General features: G+C 51.9%; 1 protein-coding gene across 3 annotated transcripts in view; it reads right to left on the minus strand.

Moving 5' to 3' along the window:
- The window catches only part of Scarb1 (scavenger receptor class B member 1), a 64,304-nt gene that overhangs the window by 8,176 nt on the left and 28,738 nt on the right, over nucleotides 1-27,390 (minus strand). For all 3 annotated transcript variants that reach the window (XM_021222710.1, XM_021222709.1, XM_029533717.1), the window contains exons 2-9: nucleotides 18,711-18,868; nucleotides 17,190-17,331; nucleotides 14,160-14,363; nucleotides 13,156-13,251; nucleotides 11,307-11,422; nucleotides 8,209-8,375; nucleotides 3,163-3,281; nucleotides 2,099-2,172 (exon numbers count right to left, since the gene is read on the minus strand). In XM_021222710.1, coding sequence (XP_021078369.1) covers nucleotides 2,099-2,172; nucleotides 3,163-3,281; nucleotides 8,209-8,375; nucleotides 11,307-11,422; nucleotides 13,156-13,251; nucleotides 14,160-14,363; nucleotides 17,190-17,331; nucleotides 18,711-18,868 — 1,076 coding nt within the window. The remainder of the gene's footprint in view (nucleotides 1-2,098; nucleotides 2,173-3,162; nucleotides 3,282-8,208; nucleotides 8,376-11,306; nucleotides 11,423-13,155; nucleotides 13,252-14,159; nucleotides 14,364-17,189; nucleotides 17,332-18,710; nucleotides 18,869-27,390) is intronic.

Below are 27,390 nucleotides of genomic sequence, written 5' to 3' on the forward strand. Positions count from 1 at the left end.
TGGACTTTTTTAAAAAATAAAATAAATAAGCCGGGCGGTGGTGGCGCACGCCTTTAATCCCAGCACTTGGGAGGCAGAGGCAGGTGGATTTCTGGGTTCGAGGCCAGCCTGGTCTACAGAGTGAGTTCCAGGACAGCCAAGGCTACACAGAGAAACCCTGTCTCGAAAAACTAAAAAAATGAAATAAAATAAAATAAATAAATAATAATATCTGGGTGTGGTGGCACAATGCCTTTAATCCCAGCCCTTGGGAAGGCAGAGATAGGTGGATCTCCGTGAGTTTGAGGCCAACCTGGTCTACAAAGTGAGTTCCAGGACAGCCAAGGCTATTAACACAGAGAAACCCTGTCTCAAAAAGCCAAATAGTAATAATAATAATAAAAGTAATAATGAGTCTCCTCCCACTGACGCCTGGGTGGCTGCCCCTGCTGCTACCTACAGGGAACCTGATCATACCACACACGCCCATGTCCAGCAAGTACTTTAACACCCCAGAAGCTACAGGAGAAACTGTCACCGTGCTGGGGATGGTGCAGTGGGGAAAGCATCTGCTCCTCAAGCAAATGAACCTAAGGTCAGATCCCTGAACCCAGGCTAAAAGCTGTGTGTGGCTTTGAATCTGTGACCCCAGGGCTGAGCCAGGCAGAAGCTGGCTGGGGCTGTGGTGATAAATCCTGCCACAAGGGAAGAGGGATGAAACGGGACACACGGCATCTTCTTCTGGCCTCTGTATGAACCACCCTTCCCTCCAAACAAACAAAGCTAACCCCCCAAACCCACAACACTAACAAGAAACAGAGATTTAAAACAAAAACAAAAAACCCATCACAGCCACAGGAGCCGGGTGGGAGACGTGAGCGGGCTGCATCCCGTGCTGAGGAGCTGTGATTGTAGCAATAACACCGCACTAGACTCTGGTTCCTTACTGTGACAGATACTGCCAGAAGCTGACAGTATTGGATGCACCGGGGACAGGGAACAAAGATGTGCTTGCGTCTCTGACACCTCTCCATAAATCTATAAAGATTTCTAAAGAGTATTTGAGGCAGTGGAACAAATCAATGTTTGGCCACGCTGACCTCAGGAACTCAAGCCCTTAGCCAGTCCACTTTGACCTCTGGTTTCAAGAGCCCGGCTGAGCCAGATCAAGTGGCATAGGTTTAACGCCATGATGGGCTATAGAGGGATTTCAAGGGCGGCCTGGGTAATCTAGCGAAACCTAAGGAGTGAAGAAGGCTGGGGTGTAATTCAGTGAAAGAGTGTTTTCTAGCATGCACGAGGTCCCGGTGTGTGTGTGTGTGTGTGTGTGTGTGTGTGTGTGTGTGTGTGTGTACAGGAGCCTAGCTGAGTCCGGTGATTCCTGGACCAGAGTCTTCCTCTTCCTCAGCCACGCCCTTCTCAGTGGTTCCCAGGCGTGTGACCTGTGATGCTGAGGAGTGACCAGCGCGTGGGTCCTTTTGTTCAAAGAATTATTTATTTTCTTTGCATGAGGACACTGCAGCTGTCTTCAGACACTCCAGAAGAGGGCATCAGATCCCATTACAGGTGGTTGTGAGCCACCTCATGGTGGCTGGGAATTGAACTCAGGACCTCTGGAAGAGCCGTCAGTGCTCTTAACCGATGGAGCCATCTCTCCAGCCCCACTTACACAAAGCTAAACATAAAGTAAACCCAGGGAATAGTGGTTGAGGACATTGGCCGCTCTTCTAGAGGACCCAGGTTCAATTCTCAGCACTCTTACAGTGGCTCACAATTCTGTCTATCTCCAGGTCCCTGGGATCCTATGCCCTCTTCTGGCCTCTGCCACTCTGACACTTACATGGTGCACAGACACACAAGCAGGCAAATCCATTCTACTGTGGGGAGACAACGTGACCAATGCGACTATGACAGAAGAGCCCCGAGGCATGGAGGATGGAGTGTCAGGATGCAGCCTGGGTCTGAGTCTCCTCCAGAGCAATGACGCCATCCCAGGAAAAGAGGTGGACGGATCCCAACGCTTGGGCGCCACCCTGTGCCATGCCTTGCATCCACCAATGAATGCTGAAGCCTCCGGGCCCCTGAAGCTTTCAGAAGCTCCCGTCCCAACTCCACTCACCCGATACCCTTGACAGATTTGATGTAGAGGCTCAGCTGCATCTTCACTGAACAGTTCATGGGGATCCCAGTGACCTAGAGCATAAAACAGTGAGGAGTGAGGTAAGACTGTGTGTGGGAGCCTCCCAGCCCGCTCCAGCCCGCTCCAGCCCGCCCCAGCCCGCCCCAGCCCACTCCAGCCCGCTCCAGCCCGCTCCAGCCCGCTCACAGGACAGGTCCCCAGTCGACAACCAGCTCCCCCTATTCTGAGGGACTGTCCTGACCTAAAACACCCCCGTGTCAAGTTCCTTCTTGGGGAACTAGGCGCGACCTAGGGAAGACTTCAGATGACTCCCCTCCCCCCATGTGCCCACACTTCCTCTGCAAGAACCCTCAGCTGTGAGCCAGGTGGGAAGACACACTTGGACCCCCGAGGTAGGAGGATTGCAAGTTCAAGGCCAGCTGCAGGCACAGCTCAGCTCTGAATCAGAGCCTGGGGCCGTGTGTGTTCAAAACCCAGGCTTCCATCTCCACCCAGTAAAACAAAAAAAGTTTCTCACGAAATGCCTTCAGGGCATCACAGGTGTTTATGTAGGGCAGGAACTCAGAGGGTCCCTAGAGGAACAGTGAAGACATAAACCTGGACTGGACACATCTTTCAGTGACCAGAGGCAGAGAGAGGTTAACATAGGACAGATTCCTCACCCTGATTTCTCTGTGAGACACTGTGGCCCATGCTGATGTCTTCAAATCTTTAGTGTCTTGACACTGCCAAGGGTATCTCCGGTGAAGGAGACGTCCCGGCTGATATGTCTTAATTAATTTACTATCTTATATCTTTTTTATAGGCCCCAATTAAAAAAAAAAAAGTAATGATATCACTGAACTCTGGAACAGGGGTAAAGTAAGACTTTGATGACTCGAAGTTCTAGGAGCAGCCGCTGTGGAAGGAACTGAACTCCCGTGCCTCGGTTGGAACCCGCTCTGTCCTGGGGGGGTTGGGGGTGGTGGGTTGGGGTGAGTGCCCAGTGGCCAGTGGCAATCTATGGGAACGGGCCCCAGCCACTAGCAGGACACAGAGCTTACCGGGTGAATGTCTAGGAACAAGGAATGCTCCTTGGGGTTAGGGTTCAGACCAAGAACAGCTTCTGACAGCACAGGGTCGGCGTTGTAAAAGTGGGGGTGGGAGAGAAATAGAGGCGCACCTGGAGGAGGGGAAGAGAGGCGTCAGAAGATGGGAGCGTCACGCTGGCCTGCCAGAGATGCAGGGATGCTAATACTGGGGACCAAGCTGAGCACACACACAGGACCCGGGGACGGTGGATGGAGCCAGAGTGGCCGATTCCAGTGTTGGGGGTGGGTGGGTGGGTGGAGGAAGGGAGAGAGCAGCTGCTACTCGGCAAGGGAAAGGCATTCTGGGAGGGAGAGTGGCAGAGGTGAGAGCTTGGACGCAGATTTTCAACCCCCCCACCCCTCCAGGTCTGGTTCTTTTATGTTGTTGTTGTTGTTTTCCGAGACAGGGTTTCTCTGTGTAGCCCTGGCTGTCCTGGAACTCACTCTGTAATCCAGGCTGGCCTCGAACTCAGAAATCTGCCTGCCTCTGCCTCCCAAGTGCTGGGATTAAAGGCGTGCGCCACCACTGGCCGGCCCCTCCAGGTCTGGAGGTGCAGCAGGGAATCATGGGAGATGGAGGTGGAAAGGAAAATGAACTTCCTAAGAATTTAGGAGTGGCAGCGGAGTCTGAATGACAAGCCAGGCACACAGACTGCTTTTGGAGACATTGTAGCTCAGGGGTACACATGAGTGGGTCCCTGACATCACAGGAATGGAAGGGACAGCACCACTGAGAGATTCCCACCCAGGACCCTGAGGTGGGACTTTACCACCAACCAACCAAAGTGACTCAGCCTAGAGATCTCAGGACAAGGAGGGCCTGGTGAGTTCCAAGTCTCCCTGGGGAGGCCACAGAAGCTCCAGGGCAACAGATCCACTGGGGACATTGTGTTTTAGCTGGGCCTGGTGGTGCACACCTTGAATCCCAGCACCTACGAGGCAGAGGCAGGGAGATCTTTGAGTTCGAGGTTAGCCTGGCCTACATAGCGAGTTCCAGGACAGCTAAGACTACACAGAGAAACCCTGTCTCCAAAAAAAAAAAAAAAAAAAACAACAACAACAAACAGGGCTGGAGAGATGACTCAGCTGTTAAGAACACTGACTGTTCTTCCAGAGGTCCTGAGTTCAAATCCCAGCAACCACATGGTGGCTCACAACCATCTGTGATAGAATCCGATGCCGCCTTCTGGTGTGACTGAAGAAATTGACAATGTAGTCACATATATAAAATAAATAAAAAGATCTTTAAAGAAAGAAAGAAGAAAGTTCTGTTTTTAAGCCTTTATATTCCACGAACTCTAAAATTAAAGGTGGAGAATCCTGGGGGCTGGAGAGACAGTTCAGCAGTTAAGAGGGTTCCTGCTCTTGCAGAGGATGTTGGTTCAGTTCCCAGCACCTACGTCAGAAGGCTCAGAACCCGCTTGAAACTCCAGCAGCTTGGGATCTGACACCTGTGGTCTCTGCAGGGCCCAGCGCTTATGTGCACAAAACAAACAGAGAATACACATCACATGATTAAAAATAAAATAAATCGGGGCTGGAGAGATGGTTCAGTGGTTTAAGAGCACTGACTGCTCTTCCAGAGGTCCTGAGTTCAATTCCCAGCAACAACATGGTGGCTCACAACCATCTACAATGGAATCTGATGCTTTCTTCTGGCACGTCTGAAGCTACTGCTACAGTGTACTCATAAATAAAATAAACAATAAACCTTTTAAAAAAATAAATCTTTAAAATCCAAAGCCAGACCAGGCTAGCATGCCCCTTTAATTGGGAGCCAGAGGCAGGTGGATCTCTGAGTTCCATCCGTGTCTGGTCTCCAGGGTATCCACTGCTCGAGGTCCCCCAACCCCTACCTCTTGCTCCCAACCCCTGAACCGGTTGCTGTGGGCATCTTCAAGTGCAGGTGTCAGATCCAAGAGTGCTGCATCTGTGGCAGGCTTGGCAGACAAATGGCCTAGCCAGAAGGTGCGCGTGGGCAGAGATGCAGCCGAGAGCCCAGATCATTAAGAATTCAGGTGAACCCTAGAACCTTCGAGGCTCCAGAGAGACACCTGGTCCTGACAGAAAAGACAGGCAAAGGCTCCTCAGGGCGGCCTTCAAGCCCTCATGAGAACACAACACCAAGGATACAACAGAACAGAAAAGAGACTTGATCAGTCCCTGAGGCCTAATGTCACCTCCATGGACCCCCTAAAGTCACGCTGAGATACGCTGCGTTCTACTTGGAAAACCCGACCCAACCCTTCCAACCAAACTATGAAAGGAGACCCCAGCAAAGACCAGACAGAACCCCATTTCTTTCAGAGGGATGCCATGGAGTCCGGGGAGATGAAGCCCCCACCTAATCTGGAAGCACAGATTCCAACAGAACGTCCCGGCTGCCAGCACAGACCTGCTGCAGGTGGCACGCCCGTGTGGCTTTCTAGCAACAGGTGTGTCTCATCTTTTCTTCTGATTTCCAAACACCCTCCAAGAGACGCACCCGGGCAATAAGTATAATTAATTTATAGCTTTATGGCCCGTGTATCCAGACTTAGCTGCTCAGGATTAGCTGAGTGGTGATTAAGGACCACTTCAGGAAAGATGATCCAAGGTGCTCCCAAGACAAGGACAGGAGACATGGGGAGTCCTGAGTCCAAGAAAGTCTCGTGACCCAGAAAGGGAAACCTATGTGCATTCTTTATCTTCAGATAAAATGCCACAGAAATTCGAAATCGGGTGCACTCCTCCTCCAGCAGGTTCGAGAATGTTCTAGAAGCACCTTTGCAATGGTGACATGCCAAAAGAAAGCTCTGTGAGCCAGGGAGGAGTGAGGCAAGCAGAGTTAGCCCCACCATGGAGTACCACCCAACAATCTAGGCTATCAGCCGCTATCTCGCAGATTTACCATATAATTATGACAGCCGGAGGCACCAGGGAACGGGAGGGAGAAAGAACGCGGTTGTGACGCCATCTATGTAAACAGTAATGCCAGGCAGAGAGCCGAGAGACCAAAAGTCAGGCCAGTGGGCAGGAGGGGCAGGAAGGGGAGATGTTGGGTGTGGCAAGAGTTGCCTCTTTGTGGGGTTGCTGGTCACATGGCCATGTTCCCTATCTCTCGAATCCCTGTTCCTCTTTCCCTTTCTTAAAGTTCTCCCCCCATTTACAAGGGGCAAGCTTTAGGGGGCTGGGAAAACAGTTCAGTCAGTTAAGAGCCTCCTGTGCAAGCCTGGGGACCCGAATTCCGGGTCCCCCGCATTGTCACATCTGTAACTGGGAGGCAGAGACAGGTAGGCGGATCCCTGGACCTCCCAAGATCCAGGATTAGTGATTGAAAAATCTGCGTCAATAAACAAACAAACAAACAAACAGAGAGTGATGAAGGAAGACACCCACTTCCGGTCTCCATCCATGCATGCACCTGCATATACCTCTCTCCACATGCACACACACACACACACACCCCTTAAACCCACTGTCTCCCCCCCCCCAAAAAAAAAACCTGAAAAGAACAAGCTACAGACACAACTACACTTAGATTTTCTTTCACAACCTGAAATTCTGTCCCTGACAGCAGAGTTCTGTGGGATGTGGGCCTGTTGCTGCCCCTGCGGTGTGTGGGACCCTGCTTGGGCAATCAGCACAGCCTAATGACTAGGCCAGAGCTGGACCAGTTGAACCAAGCCCTGGGATGTTTGCCCGTACAAGGAGTAGCAGCTCAGCCACGGAGGGGAAGGCGGAGCTGCAGTTGTGAGTGAGACGTCCCACCTGCAGGCAAGCCCTGGACCCCACGTTTGCGTAGGGTTCTGCCTTAGAAGTTTGACTCCCGGGTTCCTACTGGGACATGGCCATAGGATCTGCAGTCCAAGGAGGAGAAAAGCCGGGGAGGGGTCAATAAATAATGTCGACAGCCATGAGCAGGCAACAGGAAGAATGTACAAAGAGCGGCTGGAGAGCCAGAGGGGACAGCAGATCAGAGAGAGTGTGAGGATCTGATCAGGATCAGAGGAAGCTTTTCAATTTGAGTGTGATTGGCATCTGGTGCAATACGAGCTGGCGAGAGAGCAAGAGGCCCAGAGTGGCAGACACGGGAAGAAGGTGGGTGGGAAGGAGAGAGACTGTGTGGGAGGTGCTGAGAGCAGCCTGGGTCTGACAGCCCGGTGAGGGGTGAGGCACAGAGCTCACACTCAAGTCTACAGACTTGAGCAATAGCCTCAGGGTCCCGCCCAGGATTAGAACACAGAGCAGATGTGCCAGGGGGCCACAGCCAGTACCAAGATTCACACCCAACTCGGCTGAAGGGGAGAGTCTGACACAATAAGAGCGTGGCCAGTTTGAGTGAAGGGCAGGGCTCTTGCTTTTGCTCCCAGCAGGTGAATGGCCACAGGGAAATGTTTCCAGCCTTGTCCCAGTGGGCAAAGACCAAGACCACAGACCAGGTGTCAAGCAGACCCTAGTCTCACAGTGGCCTCCACCCAGTCAGTCTCTGGGGTCCTGAAAACTATGGGCTGGGCAGAGGAGGAGGAGGAGGTCATAGAACGGAGTGTTTTTTTTTGGGGGGGGGGATCTGGTGTCGGGGTATATGCCTTCCATCCCCATACCTCTGAAGGCAGAGGCAGGAAGGATGCGCGAGTTAGAAGCGAACTTGGGCCATAACGCGCTACCCAGTCTCAAGCCGGATGCTAGGTCGGGAAAGGAAGGGACCACGAGCCAAGGAATGTGGTGCCTCCAGAAGCAGGAAGAAGATGAGGGCAGACTCCTCTCCTTGGGCCAGAAGCAGTGCCCACTGATGGAATCTTAACCTCAGGGCAGGACCCTTCGGACTTCGGAGCGACACGGCGTGTGGATACCGCGTGCCGGTGGGACATTTATCAGGGTGGCGTTATCTTTCTCCAGTTGCCTTTAGCACTGAGATCATCAGGGGTGCAGAGACCAGAGATTAATGGGACAGCAAGCTGGCAGCAGATAAAAATCCCGGTACCACCCTCTCACCTCTCACCTCAGCCTGGAGCCCGGGAGCACTTGGAAGACACTCACCAAACCGGCAGGTGCTGACATTCTGAATGCCAGACTCGCGGCACGGGCAGAAGCCTTCGTTGGGTGGGTAGACGGACCCGTTAGCAAACAGAGTATCGGGGGCCGTGAAGCGATACGTGGGAATGCCTTCAAACACCCTTGATTCGTTGTAGGTGAGCTTCATAGATCTGCAGAGGGGAGGCAGGGTGAGAACTGTGCCCTGAGCACAGAGGCTGGGGCACCCCTGCAGAGGAAACCACGGGACCCCCCAATCACACTAGTCACTTGTTGCTGAGGAAACTTCAGCGGTCCCTCAATGTTTTGCCCACTCCTTTGGCTCCCCACTCACCAATCCAACCTCACAAGGAGGCAAGGTAAAAACCAGAATGCAGCACAGTTTGGCTGGGATGTCCTAGGCCAGAAGTTCTCAACCTGGGGGTCACGACCCCCCACAAAAAGCCCACTGGGAAATGCGGACATTTACGTTATGATTCATAACAGTACGGTAGCAGCCCCAGGCAGTGGTGGCGCACGCCTTTAATCCCAGCACTCGGGAGGCAGAGGCAGGTGGATTTCTGAGTTCGAGGCCAGCCTGGGTCTACAGAGTGAGTTCCAGGACAGCCGGGGCTACACAGAGAAACCCTGTCCCGAAAAACCAAAGAAAGAAAGAAAGAAAGAAAGAAAGAAAGAAAGAAAGAAAGAAAGAAAGAAAGAAAGAAAGAAAGAAAGAAAGAAAGAAAGAAAGAAAGAAAGAAAGAAAGAAAGAAAGAAAGAAAGAAAGAAAGAAAGAAAGAAAGAAAGGCCAAAACATGCATAGCACATGTCTGCAGTAGCTGTCCTCAGTCACCTGAGATAATCTGAAGTTTACATAGCTCCAGTACATTAACAACGACGGGCCATGCTCTCTTGATAGGGGCTTGAGAGCTGGAGACTGTGGAAATCAAGGCTTTGGGCGATGGACTCCTGTGCATGTAGAGGGATGAGCAACTCCCATGGCCCTGCAGTCACCGTGCAATGCGATGCTATCCACAGCTTCCCTCCCCACTTCCTGACTCATGTACCTCCTGCCAGGGGCCTCCTAGGTGCTCTTTCCTGAACCTCCGCATCCCACCTCTCCCTCAGCCCAGACTTCAGCTCTCCCGGTCTCCCTTGTCCACCCTGACTCCTCTCCATCCATTCACCCCCACTGTCTGGCCTCAAACACTCTTCTGATGGGAAACACGGCCCGGGTGACCCACACTGTCCACGGTCAGCACCACGACACACACATGTCTGCTCAATCCTCAAAACAAAGAGAGTCCAGGGCAGCACTGGGTGTGGTGGCTCCTGGCTTTAATCCTAGGACTGTGCAGACTGAGGCAGGAGGATACTTTTGCCAGGTTACACAGTGAGACCCCCATCTCAAAACAACAAAACAAAACAAGAGGGAACCAATTGGGATGGACCAAAAAAAGAGGACAAGACATTCCCCACCCCCACCCCCTCTTTCTCCTCTCCTGCCTCCCTCCCTCCCTCCCTTCCTCTCTCCCTCCTTTATGTAGTCCTATAATGTCTCAATGTAGCACTGGCTAGCCTGGAACTGGATATGTAGATCAGGCTGGCCTCAGACTCACAAGGATTCCCTTGCCTCTGCCTTGAGGCCTTGAGTGCTAGGATTAAAGGCAAGCAATGCCACACCTGGCCGACACCCAGATTTCTAAGACTCAACACTAAGCAAAAGCCCTTTTCAGAAAATATTTTCACACAGTGTGGTGGTAAGTTTTGTCAATTGAACATAGTTAGAATCTCCTACAGAGAAATTGTCTGGATTCCCTAATTGATGTGGGAAGAGCCACACTGTGAGTGGCACCATTCCCTAGGTTTGGCTCATAGACTGTGTAAGAATGGAGACAGCCATCTGAGGCATAGGCATGAGTGCATTCAGTGTGACTCTCTGTTCTTGTAAGTGGATTGACTAGATGCCTGGAGTTCCTGCTTTGATCCCCACCTCCAGCCACAAAGATGGCCCCTAATCTGAAATTATAAGCACGGTTTTTTGTTTTTGTTTTTGTTTTATTTTATGCAGCAGCACTCGCTTATAGGCTCTTATTAGGGCTATGTTAAATTCCCTGATTTCGATCCTTGTGACTGTGTAAGAAGAGGCCTTTGTTTTTGGAGATGACCCCATGAAGGACTGAAGGAAAGAGACACCTGGTCTGCACTCTGCTCTCACACGATTCTGCCAGGCTGAAATCCCATTTAGGGTCTGTGGCATGACTCAGTGTCAGACCACTTACTTAGTGTGTGTTAAGACCTGGGTTCCATTATCAGCATACACACAAACACACACACACACACACACACACACACACACACACACACACACACACACAAAATAAATAAATGGGCTGGAGAGGTGGCTCAGTGGTTAAGAGCAAGACTTAAGTTCGATTCCCAGCATCCACCCACGTAGGGCAGTTCACAGCCACCCCTTACAGGAGTTCCAGGTGATCTGACGCCCTCTGCTGGCCTCCTCAGGCACCTGCACTCATGTGCATACACACACAGATACCCATAATTAAAAAACAGTAATAAATAACATGCAAAAAAAAAAAAATAACGAAGCTCTGCTTTTGAAAGTCCACCAAAGCACACAGACTTTGCCCACCCCGTCATGGCTATGTTCACACCTGGCATGAAGCATGGCTGCCTGTGTTAGCTAGAGAGGCAGAGGGCTGGCTCAGAGATCAGCCTAGTGAGTCCCCAGGCCGAGGTCGTCTCTGGTGTGGCCTGAATGGAGCACAGGCTAGGGCACTATCTGGGAATGGGTCTCTGAAGACCCACCATGTCTTCCCAGGCCACAGTTGGGACTCTGGGGCTGGTGGAGCCCAAGCTGCAAGACTTTAACCCTTTCCTACCAGTACCCTTCACCACTGCCACCAAGACTGAGCCCCCAGAGACCTCGAAAGTCACCGCTGTCAGGTATTTTGTCACAGTGACAAGAAAAACCACTGAGGCCATGGTACACAGAGGGCCAGACACTTTGAGCACACTCCCTGGGAGCTACCTGAGTGGACCCTAAACCTTCTCAGAAGCAGATTTTTCTGGTAGGAGGCAGGGGGTCCCTTCACAGGAGTTACCTGCATGCCTCTGGACTGAAGAATTCCAGCGAGGATTCGGGTGTCATGAAGGGTGCCCACATCTGCCCGGAAGTCCCATTGATCATGTTACACTGCTCCGAATGCCAATAGTCGATCTGCAGGAGAGGATGAGACATAGCCTTGAGGGACAGCCAAGGCCTGCACCCAATGTGTGTGTGCCCTAGTGCAGATGTGGTCATATCCAAGCCTGTGAGCAGGCTGTGTGCACAGAGCATCCGGCCCAGCTTCCTGCTCCCCACAGTGGGGCCGGAACATACAGTAGTGTTGGGGACTCAGTTAAGTAATCTGTACAATAGTGAGTTCCAGACTAGCCAGGACTACACGGAGATCCTGCTTCAAAAACAAAACAAAACAACAACAAAACTAAACGATGCACTTTCCTCTCTGCAGTAAGAACTCTCAACCAGCCTTCTCATACGAGAAAGGAGCTGATTAGGAGCTGGAGAGATGGCTCAGTGGTTAAGAGCACTGGCTGTTTTTCTAGAGGACTCACGTTCGATGCCCAACACTGACACGGCAGCTCACAACTGTCTATAATTCCAGTTCCAGGGGATCCAAGGCCCTCACACAGACATACATGCAGGCAAAACACCAATGCATATCAAACAACAGCTGGTTAAAGTGAACAGCACCCACTAAGAATGGCTGTTGGCTGCGTGTGGTAACACACGTTTATGAACTAAGCACTTGCAAGGCAACAGAGACAGGAGGATTGAATTTTCTTTCTTTCTTTCTTTTTTTTTTTTTGATTTTTCGAGACAGGGTTTCTCTGTGTAGCTCTGGCTGTCCTGAAACTCACTTTGTAGACCACGCTGACCTCGAACTCAGAAATCTGCCTGCCTCTGCCTCCCGAGTGCAGAATTAAAGGTGTGTACCACCACCGCCTGGCTAGGATTGAATTTTTGAAGCTAGCTTGGGATACACAGACACCTTATTTCAGAATAAAAAAATTTAGGGGCATAGCTCAGTGGTAGAGCCCCTGTCTAGAATCCCCCCAGTAAGGGGCTGGGTGTGTGGCTCAGTGGTAGAGACCTTGCCTAGAATCCCCCAGTGAGGGCTGGGGGTGTGGCTCAGTGGTAGAGCACCTGTCTAGAATCCTCCAGTGAAGGGCTGGAATTGTGGCTCAGTGGTAGAGACCCTGCCTAGAATCCCCCAGTGAGGGGCTGGGGTATGGCTCAGTGGTAGAGCCCCTGCCTAGAATCCCCCAGTGAGGGGCTGTGGGCGTGGCTCAGTGGTAGAGCCCCTGCCTAGAATCCCCCAGTGAAGGGCTGGGGGTGTGGCTCAGTGGTAGAACATCTGCCTAGAATCCCCCAGTGAAGGGCAGAAGTCTAACTCAGCGGTGGTGCCCTTGTCAAGAATTCACATGGCCTATGCTCCATCTTTAGTACCTGAGCCTCTGGACAACACAATAGAACAAAAACACATTATCCATAAAGATGCCCCTAAGGAGAAAAGCCAGCAGCAAAATAGCACATGACAGGATTTCTGTGTATTCGAAGAAGGAAGGAAAACACATTTCTCTGGGTACACAGAGGCGTGGTGGTGGGCAAATGGCCAGGAAGCTGGGTTCTATAAGCAGCGTTGGGGGTTTCCGGGTGGGCCTAGTCAAGGTGCTGGACCTCATTGTCTTATCTTTATGGGAATGTCTTCCTGCCAGCCTTAGAAATGACAGCTCAGGAACAGACGAGTAAAGAGTTCCCGACAGAAACACCGCAGGGAGAGTTGTGGGACCCGTGAAGTCCTCCGGTGACCTGGACACCCTCCGCCAAGGCTTGTCCCGGTGAAGTCCCCGCCCCAGTCGGTGGGGACCGTCTCCCCTCCTGCTCACCTTGCTGAGTCCGTTCCATTTGTCCACCAGATGGATCCTGCTGAAATTCTGGACGCCCGTGAAGACAGTGAAGACCCCAGAATTGGAGTTGTTCATCTGCAGACAGGCAGGGAACAGCACCTTTAGCCCTGGGCATAGATCTCGACATAGGCACAAGCCCACATGTTCTTCAGCTATGGGCATGTCCCCTCACTGTCGCTGCATAAATGATGGAGACAGAACCCAGGGCCTCTGAATCTGTAAAAGCTTTAAGACTGGGCATTCAGCCTGCTGCCCTTGTTACCTGTTCACCCCATGGAGTCCCCATCCGGTCACTGGGAGACACAGTGCCTTACCCAGTCTCCTCTCCACAAGATTGGACATATTTTTATTTTATGTGTCTGAGTCTTTTTGTCTGCATGTATGTCTATGCACCGCCTACACTGCAGTGCCTGGGTGAGCCAGAAGAGGGCATCAGATCCCTTGGAACTGGAGTTACAGATGGGTTGTGAGCTGCCATGTGGGTGTTGGGAATCGAACCTGGGTCCTCTTGAAGAACAGCCAGTGCTCTAACCACTGGGTAGTAAATCTCACGTGAACTCGGTAATAACAGGTCCTGGAGGGTGTGGGTAATGTTACTGCAAGCACACCCCATCAGTAGATCCCCACAGAGAAAGCTGAGCTGAACCAGAGAGTTGGGGTCAGGGGTCAGAGACCAAACCTTAGCTCAGGTTACCAAAGGTCAACACTGAGAAATAGTGCGTGCCTCTGAGTCGCAGCAATGGGGACATTTGAGAGGTGTGCTTTGAAGACCCAGTCCTCCTCCTCCCCCCAAGCTGCGCCTCAAATCTTCTAAGCTATACCCCAGCCATATCCCCCCACTTGAACCGGATCAAGCCGCACCTGGATGTAATCCTGGCATCTCCTTTTATATGAGCTGATAATTTCCCAATTTTGTTTAAGCTGGTTCGAGTTAGGGTCCGTGAGAGATAACCTGACTCTCTGAAGGGACAGAAGACACTCACCCCAACAAACAGGCCAAATTTCCCCTTTATGGGAAGCATGTCTGGGAAGTACGTGTTGAGAAAATTCACGAAGGGGTCGTCATAGCCCCACAGGATCTCACCGACCGTGCGGTTCATAAAAGCACGCTGGCCCATGGTGACCAGCCCCAGGGTCATCATCAGCTTCAGGCTCGCAGGCTTGTTCTCCATCAATATTGCGCCCCCCTGGAATGCCAAGGACATGGGGTTAGGGTGATGGACATGGTGGGACACCATCCCCCAACTTTCAACCAGGCTTCAGGCAAAGAGCTCGGGCCCTCAGGGTGGACCTTTCTCTGGTCCTTGTTGCCAGGGTAACGTGTACTCTCAAGAACTCCCAACGACGGGTTCAGATTGAGTGAACTCCACAAGGACTCAGAGGCAGACACGAAGCTTAGGCCTGACCTCCGGAAGCCTTCCTCAGCCACTGTGTCTGTAGCGCCACACCTAGGCCTGGGTGGAGCCAGTGACACTCGGCAGAGCCGGGGCACAGAGAAGGAGGCTCCTATGCCAAGAGAATTGGTGAGGCTGGAGCCAAGGTTAAGAGAAGGCCTAACGCAGAAGGGGGCCAGCAAAGATATGGATACCCTGTTTTGTTTGGTTTTTGTTTTTTAAAGGTTTATTTAATGTATGTGAGTACACTGTAGCTGTACAGATGGTTGTGAGCCTTCATGTAGTTGTTGGGAATTGAATTTTTAGGACCTATCGGCCCTACTCGCTCGCTCAGGTCAACCCCGCTCGCTCAGGTCAACCCCGCTCACTCAGGTCAACCCCGCTCACTCAGGCCCAAGGATTAATTTATTATTATAAATAAGTACACTGTTGCCGTCTTCAGACGCACCAGAAGAGGGCGTCAGATCTCATTACGGGTGGTTGTGAGTCACCCCGTGGTTGCTGGGATTTGAACTCAATACCTTTGGAACAGCAGTCAGTGCTCTTACCCGCTGAGCCATCTCGCCAGCCCCCTGGATACCCCGTTTATAGCTAGGATATGAACCCTACTCTATCAGTAACACGAGCCTAGGAACATAGCATATTAAGAAAGCCTCCGGGACTCCCTGTGGCCTCCTCTTGAACATTTTTACAGCAAGGTCTCAATGTGTAGTCTGGGCTGGCTTGGAACTCGGCATCCTCCTGCCTCAGTGTCTTCACAGGGATTCCACCTCATTTCTCATGTCCCCTCCCCACCTCAACACTGGGAGCCCGGAATTATCTACTCCCCCTCCCCCCACAGCCCCCTCCCAGAGTTTAATTGCCCCGGGTCCAGTTGAGATTATAGTTTTCATGTTTGCTCTTCCTCCGTATGGAGCATCTGGGCTCTTGGTTTTTCCCAAAGGCCATTCAACCAAAAGCCACTTTCCGCCTCCAGGGCAACGCATGGCTGGTGTCTCCAGGTTCTTTCTATCGAGCAAGCGCGTGATGCCTACCCACCGATAGACACTTACAGGTCTCCTTCAACACAGGGCTTTTATTATATTTATTGAGGGGTGCCATAGCGCACGTATAGAGGTCAAAGGACAACATGAGGCAGTCATGTGGGTCCTGGAGATTAAAGCCAGGTCATCTGATTTAGTGACAGGCACCTTTTACCTACTGAGCCATCCTGCTGGCCCAGCACAGAATGCTGTGGCTTTTTCAATATCAAAAATGGAATTAAGGGCTGGAGAGATGGCTCAGCGGTTAAGAGCACTACTGACTGCTCTTCCAGAGGTCCTGAGTTCAATTCCCAGCAACCACATGGTGGCTCACAACCATCTGTAATGGGATCTGATGCCTTCTTCTGGTGTGTCTGAAGCCAGCTACAGTGTACTCTTATACATAAAATAAATAAATAATTTTAAAAAATGGAATTAATATGCCAAGTGTGGGTGGTGGCTCATGACCAGCACTTGAGGCAGAGGCTGGCAGATCTGTGAATTCAAGGCTGGCCTGGTCTACATAATGAGATGCAGCTACGGCTGCCCAGTGGGTCCCTGTCTCAAAATAATGATAATAATAGTAATAATAAATTAATAAAAACCGGGCTGGTGAGATGGCTCAGCGGGTAAGAGCACCCGACTGCTCTTCTAAAGGTGCAGAGTTCAATTCCCAGCAACCACATGGTGGCTCACAACCATCCTTAACAAGATCTGACTCCCTCTTTGGGAGTGTTTGAAGACAGCTACAGTGTACTTACATATAATAAATAAATAAATCTTAAAAAAAAAATTAATAAAAACCAAAAGCGTCCCTCCAGCCCCATCGGGGCCCTGGGGACACCTCTGAAAACAGACTCGAGGCAAGGTAACTGAAGGGCAAATCCAGTCAGCACTGGCCTGCCTCAACTGCAGGGAAACTGGCGGTTTTGACAATTTCCTATGGGTGAGGGTGGGGGGGTGGGGTGGATCAGAAGACTCTTCCAAAAAGTATGAAAATCACACAAAGTTCACACTTCCAACCTCTCCAGTTAGTGTCACTGGGAATGGTCATGCTTACCTCGTGACATCATGCCTTGACTGTCCCCCACTACCAACCACTGTGTACCCTTTTCTCAAACTTCCAGCGAGAGCCGTGGTGTCTAAACTAACCACAGGACCCGATCCTGCCTTGGTAACGCTGGCCCAATTGGTATCTGGGATTTTTTTGTCCTTGGGGAGGGTCCTTCTGGCCCCTGTGTAAATTCCCCGCCTCTGCCTGGCTTTTGCTTCCTCCCCTGGACAGCTGGGTTGAGTGGATCCCAGCATGCACCAAGGGACGGACTCAGCGACCCCACACAGCGTGCTCAATAAATGCCTGCTCTTCCTGACTCCCACCTGCCCTCTGGTCCCCAGTGGCGCTGACCTTCATGCTTCCCCAGGGACCACGGTGGAGGTCCCGGAGTCTCAGATGGGAACGTAAGGCAATGAGAAGGAGGGGGTGGTCACCATGGAGACGGTGAGGCTGAGGTGGCCCTGGCTCGATGACCCCTGAAGGCTAAGCCAGGAGGAAGCAAGCAGGGTTGGCATGGGGTTGACACAGGGACCACAGTCTCACCAGGACCAAGATGTTAGGCAGTACGATGTAGTCACTCTCTGAGCCCTGCGACTTATCGGGCTGGAAATGGAGGCTGCGCTTCTCCACGAAGGACACGGTGTCGTTGTTGTTGAAGGTGATGTTGACCTTTTGTCTGAACTCCCTGTAAAAAGGCATTGAGTCAGCTGTGGCTCTGTGAGGCCACAAGGAAGCTCTCATCATCTCCCAGCATGCCCTGGGGTGAGGGTACACTGATAACCCAACAGCAACAAGACCAACCAAATCAAGCTTGCCACCTCTTGATTATATCCTCGATGTCCGCCCAAGGCAAGACAATCAGCTCTCCTTTGCTTTTCCTGGTGAGCCAAAAGGCTTTCTGAGCCTCTGGAAAACAACTCCAACCCCACCACGACTCCCTTCCACTTGACAAGCACCAAGCAGATATCCACCCAGGTAACATTTACTGAGAGTTTATTGCACACCAGACAGAGCTAAGTGGCTCCAACTAACTATCTCACCCGATCCTTGAACCTACCCACGGTGGGTACCATTACCTCTATCTCACAAATGGGGAAAGAGGCATACGGAAGTTAAAACTCTGTCCAAGGTGGAGGACCAGGCAGTCGCTCCTGGATCCACAGTTTTCAACCATGAGAGACCAGGATTGGGCCATGCCCTGAATGAGTCTCTCTACCTCTGGGGCCTCAGTTTTTGCATCCGTAAGATGGAATAATAATACTCCCACCTCAGCAGGTGGCTCCACCCACAGGAATCTGAGGAGAGAGCCACTGGCGGGCAGACCCCTGCACCTCTCTGCCCCAGGGGGACCTGTACCATAAGCTGGCTCCCTCACTGTTCCCCAATGCTCCTGCCTCGGGACCTTAGCACGGCTCATGCTACTGTCCCAGGCTCATGTGTCTCCCTCCCATGCTTGAAGTCATGAGTGTCTTCCTCACACAGGCCCACAGGGGCCATCTCTAAGACACAAGCCTGCTTTGTTTTCTCTGTCCCCTCCTTGCTTGCAGCTCATTTTTGTTTTTTGGGTTTTGTTTGTTTGTTTTTGTTTTTTTAAGACAGGGTTTCTCTATATGGCTCTGGCTGTTCTGGAACTCACTCTGTAGACCAGGCTGGCCTCAAACTCAGAAATCTGCCTGCCTCTGCCTCCCAAGTGCTGGGATTGAAGGCGTGTGCCACCGCTGCCCAGCGAGGCTCACTTCATAGGTGTCAAAGACCTGGCTTCACTTCTACGTTGGTTTGACTTTTCTGACTCAATAGCAGCCGGTTTTGCCCATTTTGTGCGCACTTGGGCCCTCTGTGCCCGGCTCCCAGGGACAACACATACACATGCACATTAGCCCTCACCCCAGGACACACACGCACGTATGCACTCGCCTCGGACACACATTGCCTCTCCACAAACTCTCAGTCACTGTGGCCTCCGGCTTCTGTCTCTGGAGCAATCAGTCTCAGAAACTCAGCATGGCAGATCCCTCCCCGACCCCCCCCCCACACACAGTCCCACCCCACCCTGCCTGGCCTCACCTGTAGACATAGGGTCCACGCTCCCGGACTACTGGCTTCTGGCCGTTGAGGACCTCGCTGGGGTTGACCACCTCGAAGAAGTAGACAGACAAGTAGAAGGGCACAGGAATCTCCTTCCACATCCCGAAGGACAGGCTGCTCGGGTCTATGCGGACATTCTGTGGGGAAGACGGAGGGAGGAGTGTGAGGAGGGGCTTCCCCACTTTATGGCTCTGCCGCAGCTGCTTGAGACTGGCCTGCGCCAAGGACCCTCCAAGGCTCATCTGGAAGGCTGGCTGTGGTGAACTGAATGAGGACGCCCCACGGGCTCAGATATTTGCAGCTTAGCCTCCAGTTGGAGAACTGCTTGGAAGGATTAGGAGGTGTGTCGCCGATGGGCAGGGATTAGGGGGTGTGTCCTAGTCGGAGGAGGTGTGGCCTTGTTGGAAGAAGAGGCGTGTCTTTGCCGGAGGAGGTGTGGCCTTGTTGGAGGAGGTGTGTCGCTAGGGGCAGGGTTTGAGGTTACAAAAGCCCGCTCCAGGGTCCATCATAGGTCTCCCTCCGTCTGCCTGCTCCAACACTAAGACCACCTAACTTGCACCATGCTCCCTGCCATGAGGATAACGGACTATGCCTCTGACACTGTAAACAAGCCCCCAGTTAAATGCTTTATAATATAGAATTGTCTCCGTCATGGTCTTTCTTCACAGCAAAACAAAACACAGGCTAGGAAAGTGCTCATCAGGGGAGATGCTCCTAGGGCTGGAGCCCTGCGCAGGTGGTTGTCACTCCATTCTTTCAATCACTCATCCAGAAAGCCGTTCGTTCGTTCATTCATTCATTCATTCACTGATCATTTCACTTTTACTCCCTTATCCCTTTGTTCTTTTATTCATTCATTCATTCATTTGGTCACTCATTCATTCATTTTTGACAGGTGAGGTTCCCGCAGTGGCAGACAGTAGTGGGAAGTAGACAGGCTGGCTGTCTCCAGTCCCGTGGAGCTTTTTACCAAATCGGGGGGGACAGGGGCTTTATGCATGGAGGGCGGGGCTGGGGCAGAGCCAGTGCTGTGTGACTGTACTGAGCGGGGAGAAGGAAGAGGACTGGATTCTTCAGTCACCAGCAGTGAGGGACAGAAAGACAGTGAGCAGGGCCGGGGGCGGGGCTTAGTGGTTGCCTAGCAGGGCCGGGGGCGGGGCTTGGTGGTTGCCCTAGCGTGCTGTCATCCTAGCACTTGGGACACTGAAGGAGGAAGATGGTAACCTTGAGGTCAGCCTGGGATACACAGTGAACGAGACTCTCTGTCTCAAAACAGAACTACCAATTTTCTCCAAGGCTAGGAGGAAGAGGTGGCCCATTCCCTGACCTGGGACCTCTGCTAATGCCACAGCACTAAGAGTCACCACCCCCGGCTCATCAGAGACAGCAGTGTCCAAAAGCCAAGCAGCTTGCATCACCCTTGACTGTCTTTGAACAAGACCTGCCAGGACAAGGACAACCACCCCCACTGTCCCCAAAGAGCCAGAAACAACAGGCAGAGGCTCCAGCGGAGCTGGCAAGCCAGAACTGGTGATCAGATCCAGCCGCAGGTCAGAGTAGACTCCAACCAAGGCAGGCGGACACTGGGTCACACACTCTCAGGCCTAGCTTGGCTCTCTGGGCCTGGGGTTTGTCCTTGAGTACTGCAAGGCCGGAGTCACGGAAGCCATGGCTGGGTCTAGCCTAACCTCCGCCGGACCCTCTGAAAGAAAAATCCCCCGCTGAGTCTACCGGAAGAGATGCCCTGCTGCACCTTCCTACAACTGTGGCCATCGGTCACCCACAGCCTGAACATCTGGAGCAGAGAGACCCTGGCACCAGCAGGCAGCTGTGACTCCTGCAAACTACCTTGCAGCTTCTCAGCCTGGTAAGATCTGCCAGTGGACGCATTAGTGGCACAGGTATTATGGGACTAGCCAATGACTCTCTGACTGGATTAAAGGCCTTCTCCATCGGATGAAAAACATTCCTGGTATTATAAATCTGGCAGAGAATCAAATGGCTGAGAGCTCACGGGCTCTGGGGGTGCTGTTCCCCCATATCCCCAGTGCTTCTATTTTGCTTACTGCGCATAGTGTGAAACTGCCCCTACCATATGTATACGGGCCACAGTAATTGGATTAAGTGGGGGAAAAGAAAAGACAGGAAGAGCTGGGCGGTGGTGGCACAAGCTTTTAATCCCAGCACTTGGGAGGCAGAGGCAGGCGGATTTCTGAGTTCGAGGCCAACCTGGTCTACAAAGTGAGTTCCAGGACAGCCAGGGCTACACAGAGAAACCCTGTCTCGAAAAACAAAAGCAAAACAAAAAAAACAAAACAAAACAAAAAACAAAGAAAAGACAAGACAGGAAGAAAGTACTGGCTGTGGTGGCGCGTGACTTTACTTCCAACACTTGGGAGGCAGAGGCACAAGCAACTATGTTTGAGACCTGCCAGTGCTATATAGTGAGATCCTGTCTCAAAGGGGAGAACAAAAACAAAAACAAAATGGATATACAATCAGGAGTGGCCTGTAAGGGGGATCTGAGAGGAGTAGCAAGCATGTATCCTTGAAATACGTTGTATGAATGTTGTGGTTCTCAAAGACTAAATAAACGATGTTATATTTAAAAGAAAAGAAAATGTAGGTGTAGCTCAGTGGAAGAGAGCTTACCCAGCACATGCAAGGCCCTAGGTTCAAGCTCTATCACCAAATAAACACACGGTGAAAAACTTAAAAAAAAAAAAAAAAAAAAAAAAATCAAGAGGCTGTCGGGACGCACACTGTCGGAGCACTCGCCAGTCACCTTAGCACTCAGGCAGCTGAGGCAGAGGGATGGCTGGCTTTCTGAGGCCAGCCTTGCTGCACAGCAATCGCCCGCTTCACAGAAGCAAGAGGACAAAACAAAGACAAAACAGGTTTTGCCAGGAAAAGGTCCCAGGAGGGCGTTCCAGCAAAGGCTGCCCTGCCGAGCAAGCGTGCGGGGCTCCGTGTCCACCCATGACAGGAGTGTTTATAAACCGAGGCTCTAGGAAACATCTGGAGAGCTGCTGGGAGATTACCAACCTGCCTCTGCCAACACGAGACAAGTCCCACGGGTGCACATGGCTCCGCACACGCATGTATGTAATGTGTGTGTGAGTGTGTGTGTGTGTGTGTGTGTGTGACCTAATAGATTAAATCAGATCTACCCCCAGCCCTGAATAAAGTGGGCACAGTGCCTACACCTGTCACCCCCAGCCCTCCAGAAGCACAGCCAGGAGGATCAGGAGTCCCAGGCCATCCTCAGCTACATAGTGAATTCAGGGCTAGCCTAGGCTACATAAGACCGTCTCAAAAAGAAAAAGAAAAAGGGAAGGGAAAGGACTCAGCATACTACAGCGGGAGAGAATACAGAAGGAAATGTGCACAGGGCGTTGTGAGTCCTACTGTGAGAAATCCCAGAACAGACAAGGCTGGCGTGTCTCAATAAAGGTTTTTATTCTTTTAATCTCCGCAATTACTTATTTGTGTATATGGGTAGGCGCCAGGGTGCATGTGTGGAGGTCAGAGGACAGTCTGCAGGCCATCTCCCTCCTTCCACCATGTGGGCCCCAGGGATCGAACTCAGGCCATTAGGCGTGGCAGCAAGTGCCTTCACCCACTGAGCTGTCTCGATGGCACCTCCATTGTACACCGACACTGAAACTCACTCGTCCTTTTTAAAAGGTCAACTGTAAAGTCAGGTAGACTATACTTCCCCAGAACACTGCATAAAATAAGTGAGGGCATGGGTGAGGTACATAGTCCGGGCAGCCAGTGGGTAGCTGTGTGCACTTCTGACGTAGATCATATCTGTGCAGTGCCTGGGGCTCTGCGGAGCCCCTACCTGGAACAGCACCCTGAATACCAACTCCCAAATGCTGCCTGCCACCCAGGGCAACCTCCCCAGTACAAAATGATGTCCACCCCAACTCCAGGATTTCTGACTTGATATTATTCTACCCTCTAGGGTGTTTGGGACTTTTTTGTAACATGATGAAGTCTCATGCAGCCCAGGCTGGCCTTGAACCCTCTATGTAGCTGAGGATGACCCTGAACTCATTATCTTCCTGCCTCCGCCTCTTCAATGTCTGGATTATAGGGATCCTGGGGTATCATTACACCTGGCTCACACCGTGTTTCAGACTTTCATTTATTTGTTTGCTTGTTTTTTAATTTGTGGGGGCAGGGTGGGAGATGGCTCACTCCTCTTAACTTCTGAGCAATTTCTCTGGCACCCCATCATCACCACCACACTCACGTCATGTTTTAAGCGTCAGTTACCCACACACCCCAGGGATGTCACAACCCATATCAGAAAGATAACATCCCAGTTTGAAAACTTTGCCCCAGAGGGATTCTCAAGGTTTGTGAGGCCAGCAGAACTGTGGAGAGCGCCCGCAGGCCCTCATCTCGAACAGATGGTCTCCCTTCGCCACCCACCCAGAGGACTCTCAGGAGAGCAGAAAGGGCAGGCTCCCCCAAAGATCCTGCTTGGCTCTTTGGGGCACAGAGCCAGAATCTCACTGAAAACCATGGGGTGATGGGCGGGTTCCCTCTGTGAGCAGGTGGTTGGGGTGTTTCCTGAGGCCGAAGCATGAGGTGCCTCATGTACAGCGACCAGAGTGGGGAACGGAATGCCTGTGGGGAGTGGCCTTCCCCTCTCTGAAGCCCAGGATACAGCATCTTTCAGATTGTGGCTGGCAAAATAAAGGAGCTTAATCACCACGTCTAAGGACCAGAGGTGGGTCCCAGGGACCCACGCGACAGAAGGACAGAGGACTCCAAGAAAGTGTCCTGTGTCTTCTGTATGCGCCCTGGCATATGTATGTATGTATGTATGTATGGCCATCCCCAAACCAAATGGTTGGTTGGTTTGTTTATTTTAAATTTTACCATGCTAACATTGCCCTGTAAGCCTATGCCTGTCTGGCCCAGTGCATCTCTAGTGCCGTGTCTTACCGCTGCCCCCATTAGTCCTTAAGGCCACTGGCATCCTTGCTCTCTGCCTTGCATGTTCACACACCCTCACCCACCAGGCCCCTTGCACTGTTTGTGGCTTCTGCCTTCGATGTTCCTGAGCACAGGAACCCTCACACAACCCACCCCGAGCCCTGAGCTTCCTCACCCACTCTTTGTTTGTTCCGAGGCTCTCCCAGCCTTCCCGATTACGTTAACAACTCATCCTGTGTATTGTGCTCATGTCTCCTTGCCAGGCCATAAACCCCAGCAATGAGGCTCACGCTGGAACCGTGAGCTCTGAGCAGCGTCAGGCACCTGGCAGGACCTCAGAGGACTTGGAGGAAGGGAGCCCAAGCCAATTCTGGAACGCCAGAATCCATCACTGGAGGAAACAAACCCCCAGAGGGCCCAGCATCCTGTGGGCACCTTTGACATAGTGTGCTCTTGAGAACAGAGTTTGGAATTCTAGGGAGATGGCTCAGCCATAGAGTGCTTGCTTCATAAGTGGAAGGAGACGAGTTTGGCCCCCATACAAAGCCAGGCATGGTGGTGTATGCTTGTAATCCCAGCTCTGGAGAGGTCGAGACAGCGGGATAATGCCCAGGGCTTGCTGGCCATCCAGGCTAGCCTAAAAATGGCAAGACTTACATCCTAGTGAGAGACCCTGCCTTTGAACAACAAAGTGAGATGGTTCAGTGGTTAGAGCACTGGCTGGGTTCTTCCAGAGGACCACCCAGGTTCAAATCCCAAGACCCACTTGGTGGCTCACAACCATCTGTAACTCAGTTCCATGGGATATGACACCATCCTCTGGCCTCCAAAGTCACTGAGTATGCACATGTGCACAGACATACATACACACATGTATATTTCTAAAACACATGCTTTAAAAAATAAAGGTTGGGGGAAGAAAAAAAGCTGGGCAGTGGTGGCACATGCCTTTAATCCCAGCACTTGGGAGGCAGAGGAAGGTGGAATTCTGAGTTCAAGGCCAGCCTGGTCTACAGAGTGAGTTCCAGGACAGCCAGGGCTACACAGAAAAACCCTGTCTCGAAAAACCAAAAAAAGTGAATTGGGTCCAAGGAACAATACAGAGGTTGACCTCTGACCTCTACACACATAACACAAATAATGGCATTTGGGGATGCCAGGACAGAACCCCAGTCCTCATACCGTGCCACTAAGTTGCCTCTAACCCAAAAGAATATTTCTGAGCCGACCCAGAACTTAGGCTTTTCGGGTTCAGCCAAGTGGGGGACCATAGCCTCGGGATGTGTGATGAAGTACAATATCCCACCTTCTCTGTCCGCAATTTGTCTCCTTTTCTTTTTTTTCTTTCTTTTTTTTTTTTTTTTTTTGTTTGTTTGTTTTTTCGAGACAGGGTTTCTCTGTGTAGTCCTGGCTGTCCTGGAACTCACTCTGTAGACCAGGCTGGNCTCGAACTCAGAAATCCGCCTGCCTCTGCCTCCCGAGTGCTGGGATTAAAGGCGTGCACCACCATGCCTGGCCTTGTCTCCTTTTCAATCAGCTTCCACAAGCTTGAACTTCCCAGCTGGTCCCCAGCCCAGTGTAGGACAGGACGGAGGGGTGGAAGGACCCTTGACTTCCACACAGGGGCTTTGCAGCCGGCCTCCTGTACAGACTGACTGCTGATCAGACCATGTGAGCATGGTCCCGAGGGGCGGGCACCCTGACAGGCCTGGAGGTCCCAATGACCACAGCTCCCACGTGGGGAGCCTTACCAGGCACCAACCTCCTGGACCCGCTGTGGCCAAAGCATCCCTGCGGTCCAGCGGTGAGCCTTCTGGCCTCCTACAGACTCTTGGCTCCCACCCCTGCTTCTCTGTCCCCTCCTCTCTGCTGCACATCCTTTTCTGTCTTCTTTAAGGGACACTCATTGGCCCACAAGATCATGACCTTAAAAACGTCTGTTCTGCAAACACTTTATCCTCATGCTTTCGGGTGGTGGTTTGGAGCCTTGGGACCGATGGGACCCTCAGGAGGCACAGCCTCAATGGGAAAGGGCTGGGGATCGGCAGTGGCGCAGACTTTCCTTGCTTCTGCTTTCTGGTTTCCCCACTGTAATCTCTCAGCTCATAGCTGCTCCAAGCAGTTCGAAGCAACATGAAGTGGCCTTATCAGATGTAATGGTAACACCAAGCCTGTATCTTTCATTACAGCAATACTGACAGACGAATGCGCAGAGGTTTCCTCCTTCCATAGGGAGCCAGACGATACCTCGACTCCACTCTGCAAGCCTCAGGGACGTCCAAAATGCACACCAAGTGCCCGAGAGACAGGAAAACTGGAGCAATCTCCACGCTCCACACCGCAAGGGTCTGTGAGCGTTCCGATCATTTGTTTGGACCCCTGCTCCCCCCTGACCCCAATACATACTAGGAATGTGCTTTGCGTCCAGCAGTGACCTGGGTGTGTGGTACAGCACAGAATAAGCCATCTGCCTTCCAGAGTGGGGTTGGGTAGGGTGGCTGGGCATCAGAGAAACAAAGGCCTTGAGTCTGAGGTGGGTTCTGGGCAAGCCAAACCGGGAGTGAACACTGTGGTCCGGGGGTTAGCAGGTACTCTGATGGCCAGGGTATATATAGGTCAGTCTTCAGGAACCAAACACACTTGGATGTCAGAGGCTCCATTCAAACGAAAGACAAACAAAAAGGCAGCTGGAGCTGATCAAGGCCCCCACAGGAGGTGATAGGGACCCAACGGACCCTCTTCGTGGGTAACAAGACACATCCGGACACTACACCTCTTTGGCTATCTGACCGTATATCCCAGGCACAGGCACCAGGCTCAGAGGCCTCTGGTCCATGAAGATCACAGAGATGGAAGCTCCCCCAGGCTCTGTCCCCACCCAGGACTGCACAGGATCTCCAGGAAGCTGTTCCTAGCCTCTCCAGGCCCTGCCCAATGTGGATCAGTTCAGGTGCTGCAGCAGCCCTCCCAAAGCAATCATTAATCTGACCTGGGGAATTGCAAAATCCAGCCCCCCCTCCCCCAAGGAACACAGCAAACACATGTCGGGTTAAAAAAAAACAAAACAAAAACAAAAACAGGCTTTTTTTGAGCCAGGCTGACAGAGGTCAGCTCATATCTTTAATTCAGCTCTTGGGAGGCAGAAGCAGGTGGATCTCTGTGTTCAGGGCTAACCTGGTGGTCTACAAAGTGAACTCCAGGACAGCTAGGAATGTAGAAAGAAACCCTGTCTCCAAATAAGAAGAGGAGGAGGAGGAAGAGAAGTAATAGGAGAAGGAGGAGGAAGAGGAGGAGGAGGAGGAGGAGGAGGAAGAGGAGGAGGAGGAGGGAGAGGGAGAGGAGAAGGAGGGAGAAGGGGAGGGAGAGGAGGAGGGAAAGGAGGAGGAGGAGGGAGAGGAGGGAGGAGGGAGAGGAGGAGGAGGAGGAAGAGAAGGAAGAGGAGAAAGAAGAGGAGGAGGGAGAGGAGGAGGAGGAGGAGGAGGACAAGGAAGAGGAGTAAGAGGAAACAGTAGTTCTGGTGACTGCCACTGGGATCACCAGCCCTGGATCTGGGTTGAGACACCCTGTCAGCTCTGAGCCAGCCAGCCAGTCACAACGTACTAGCCCTGTAGGGTTACTATACATACAGGGAGGATGGGACCCAAAGGACAATCCAGCCTAGGGTTTAGTGACACCACACACCAGGAATGGCTGGAGAGATGGCTCA

This window comes from Mus pahari, chromosome 23 (genome assembly GCF_900095145.1).
Source record: "Mus pahari chromosome 23, PAHARI_EIJ_v1.1, whole genome shotgun sequence".
NCBI classification, from domain to species: domain Eukaryota; kingdom Metazoa; phylum Chordata; class Mammalia; order Rodentia; family Muridae; genus Mus; species Mus pahari.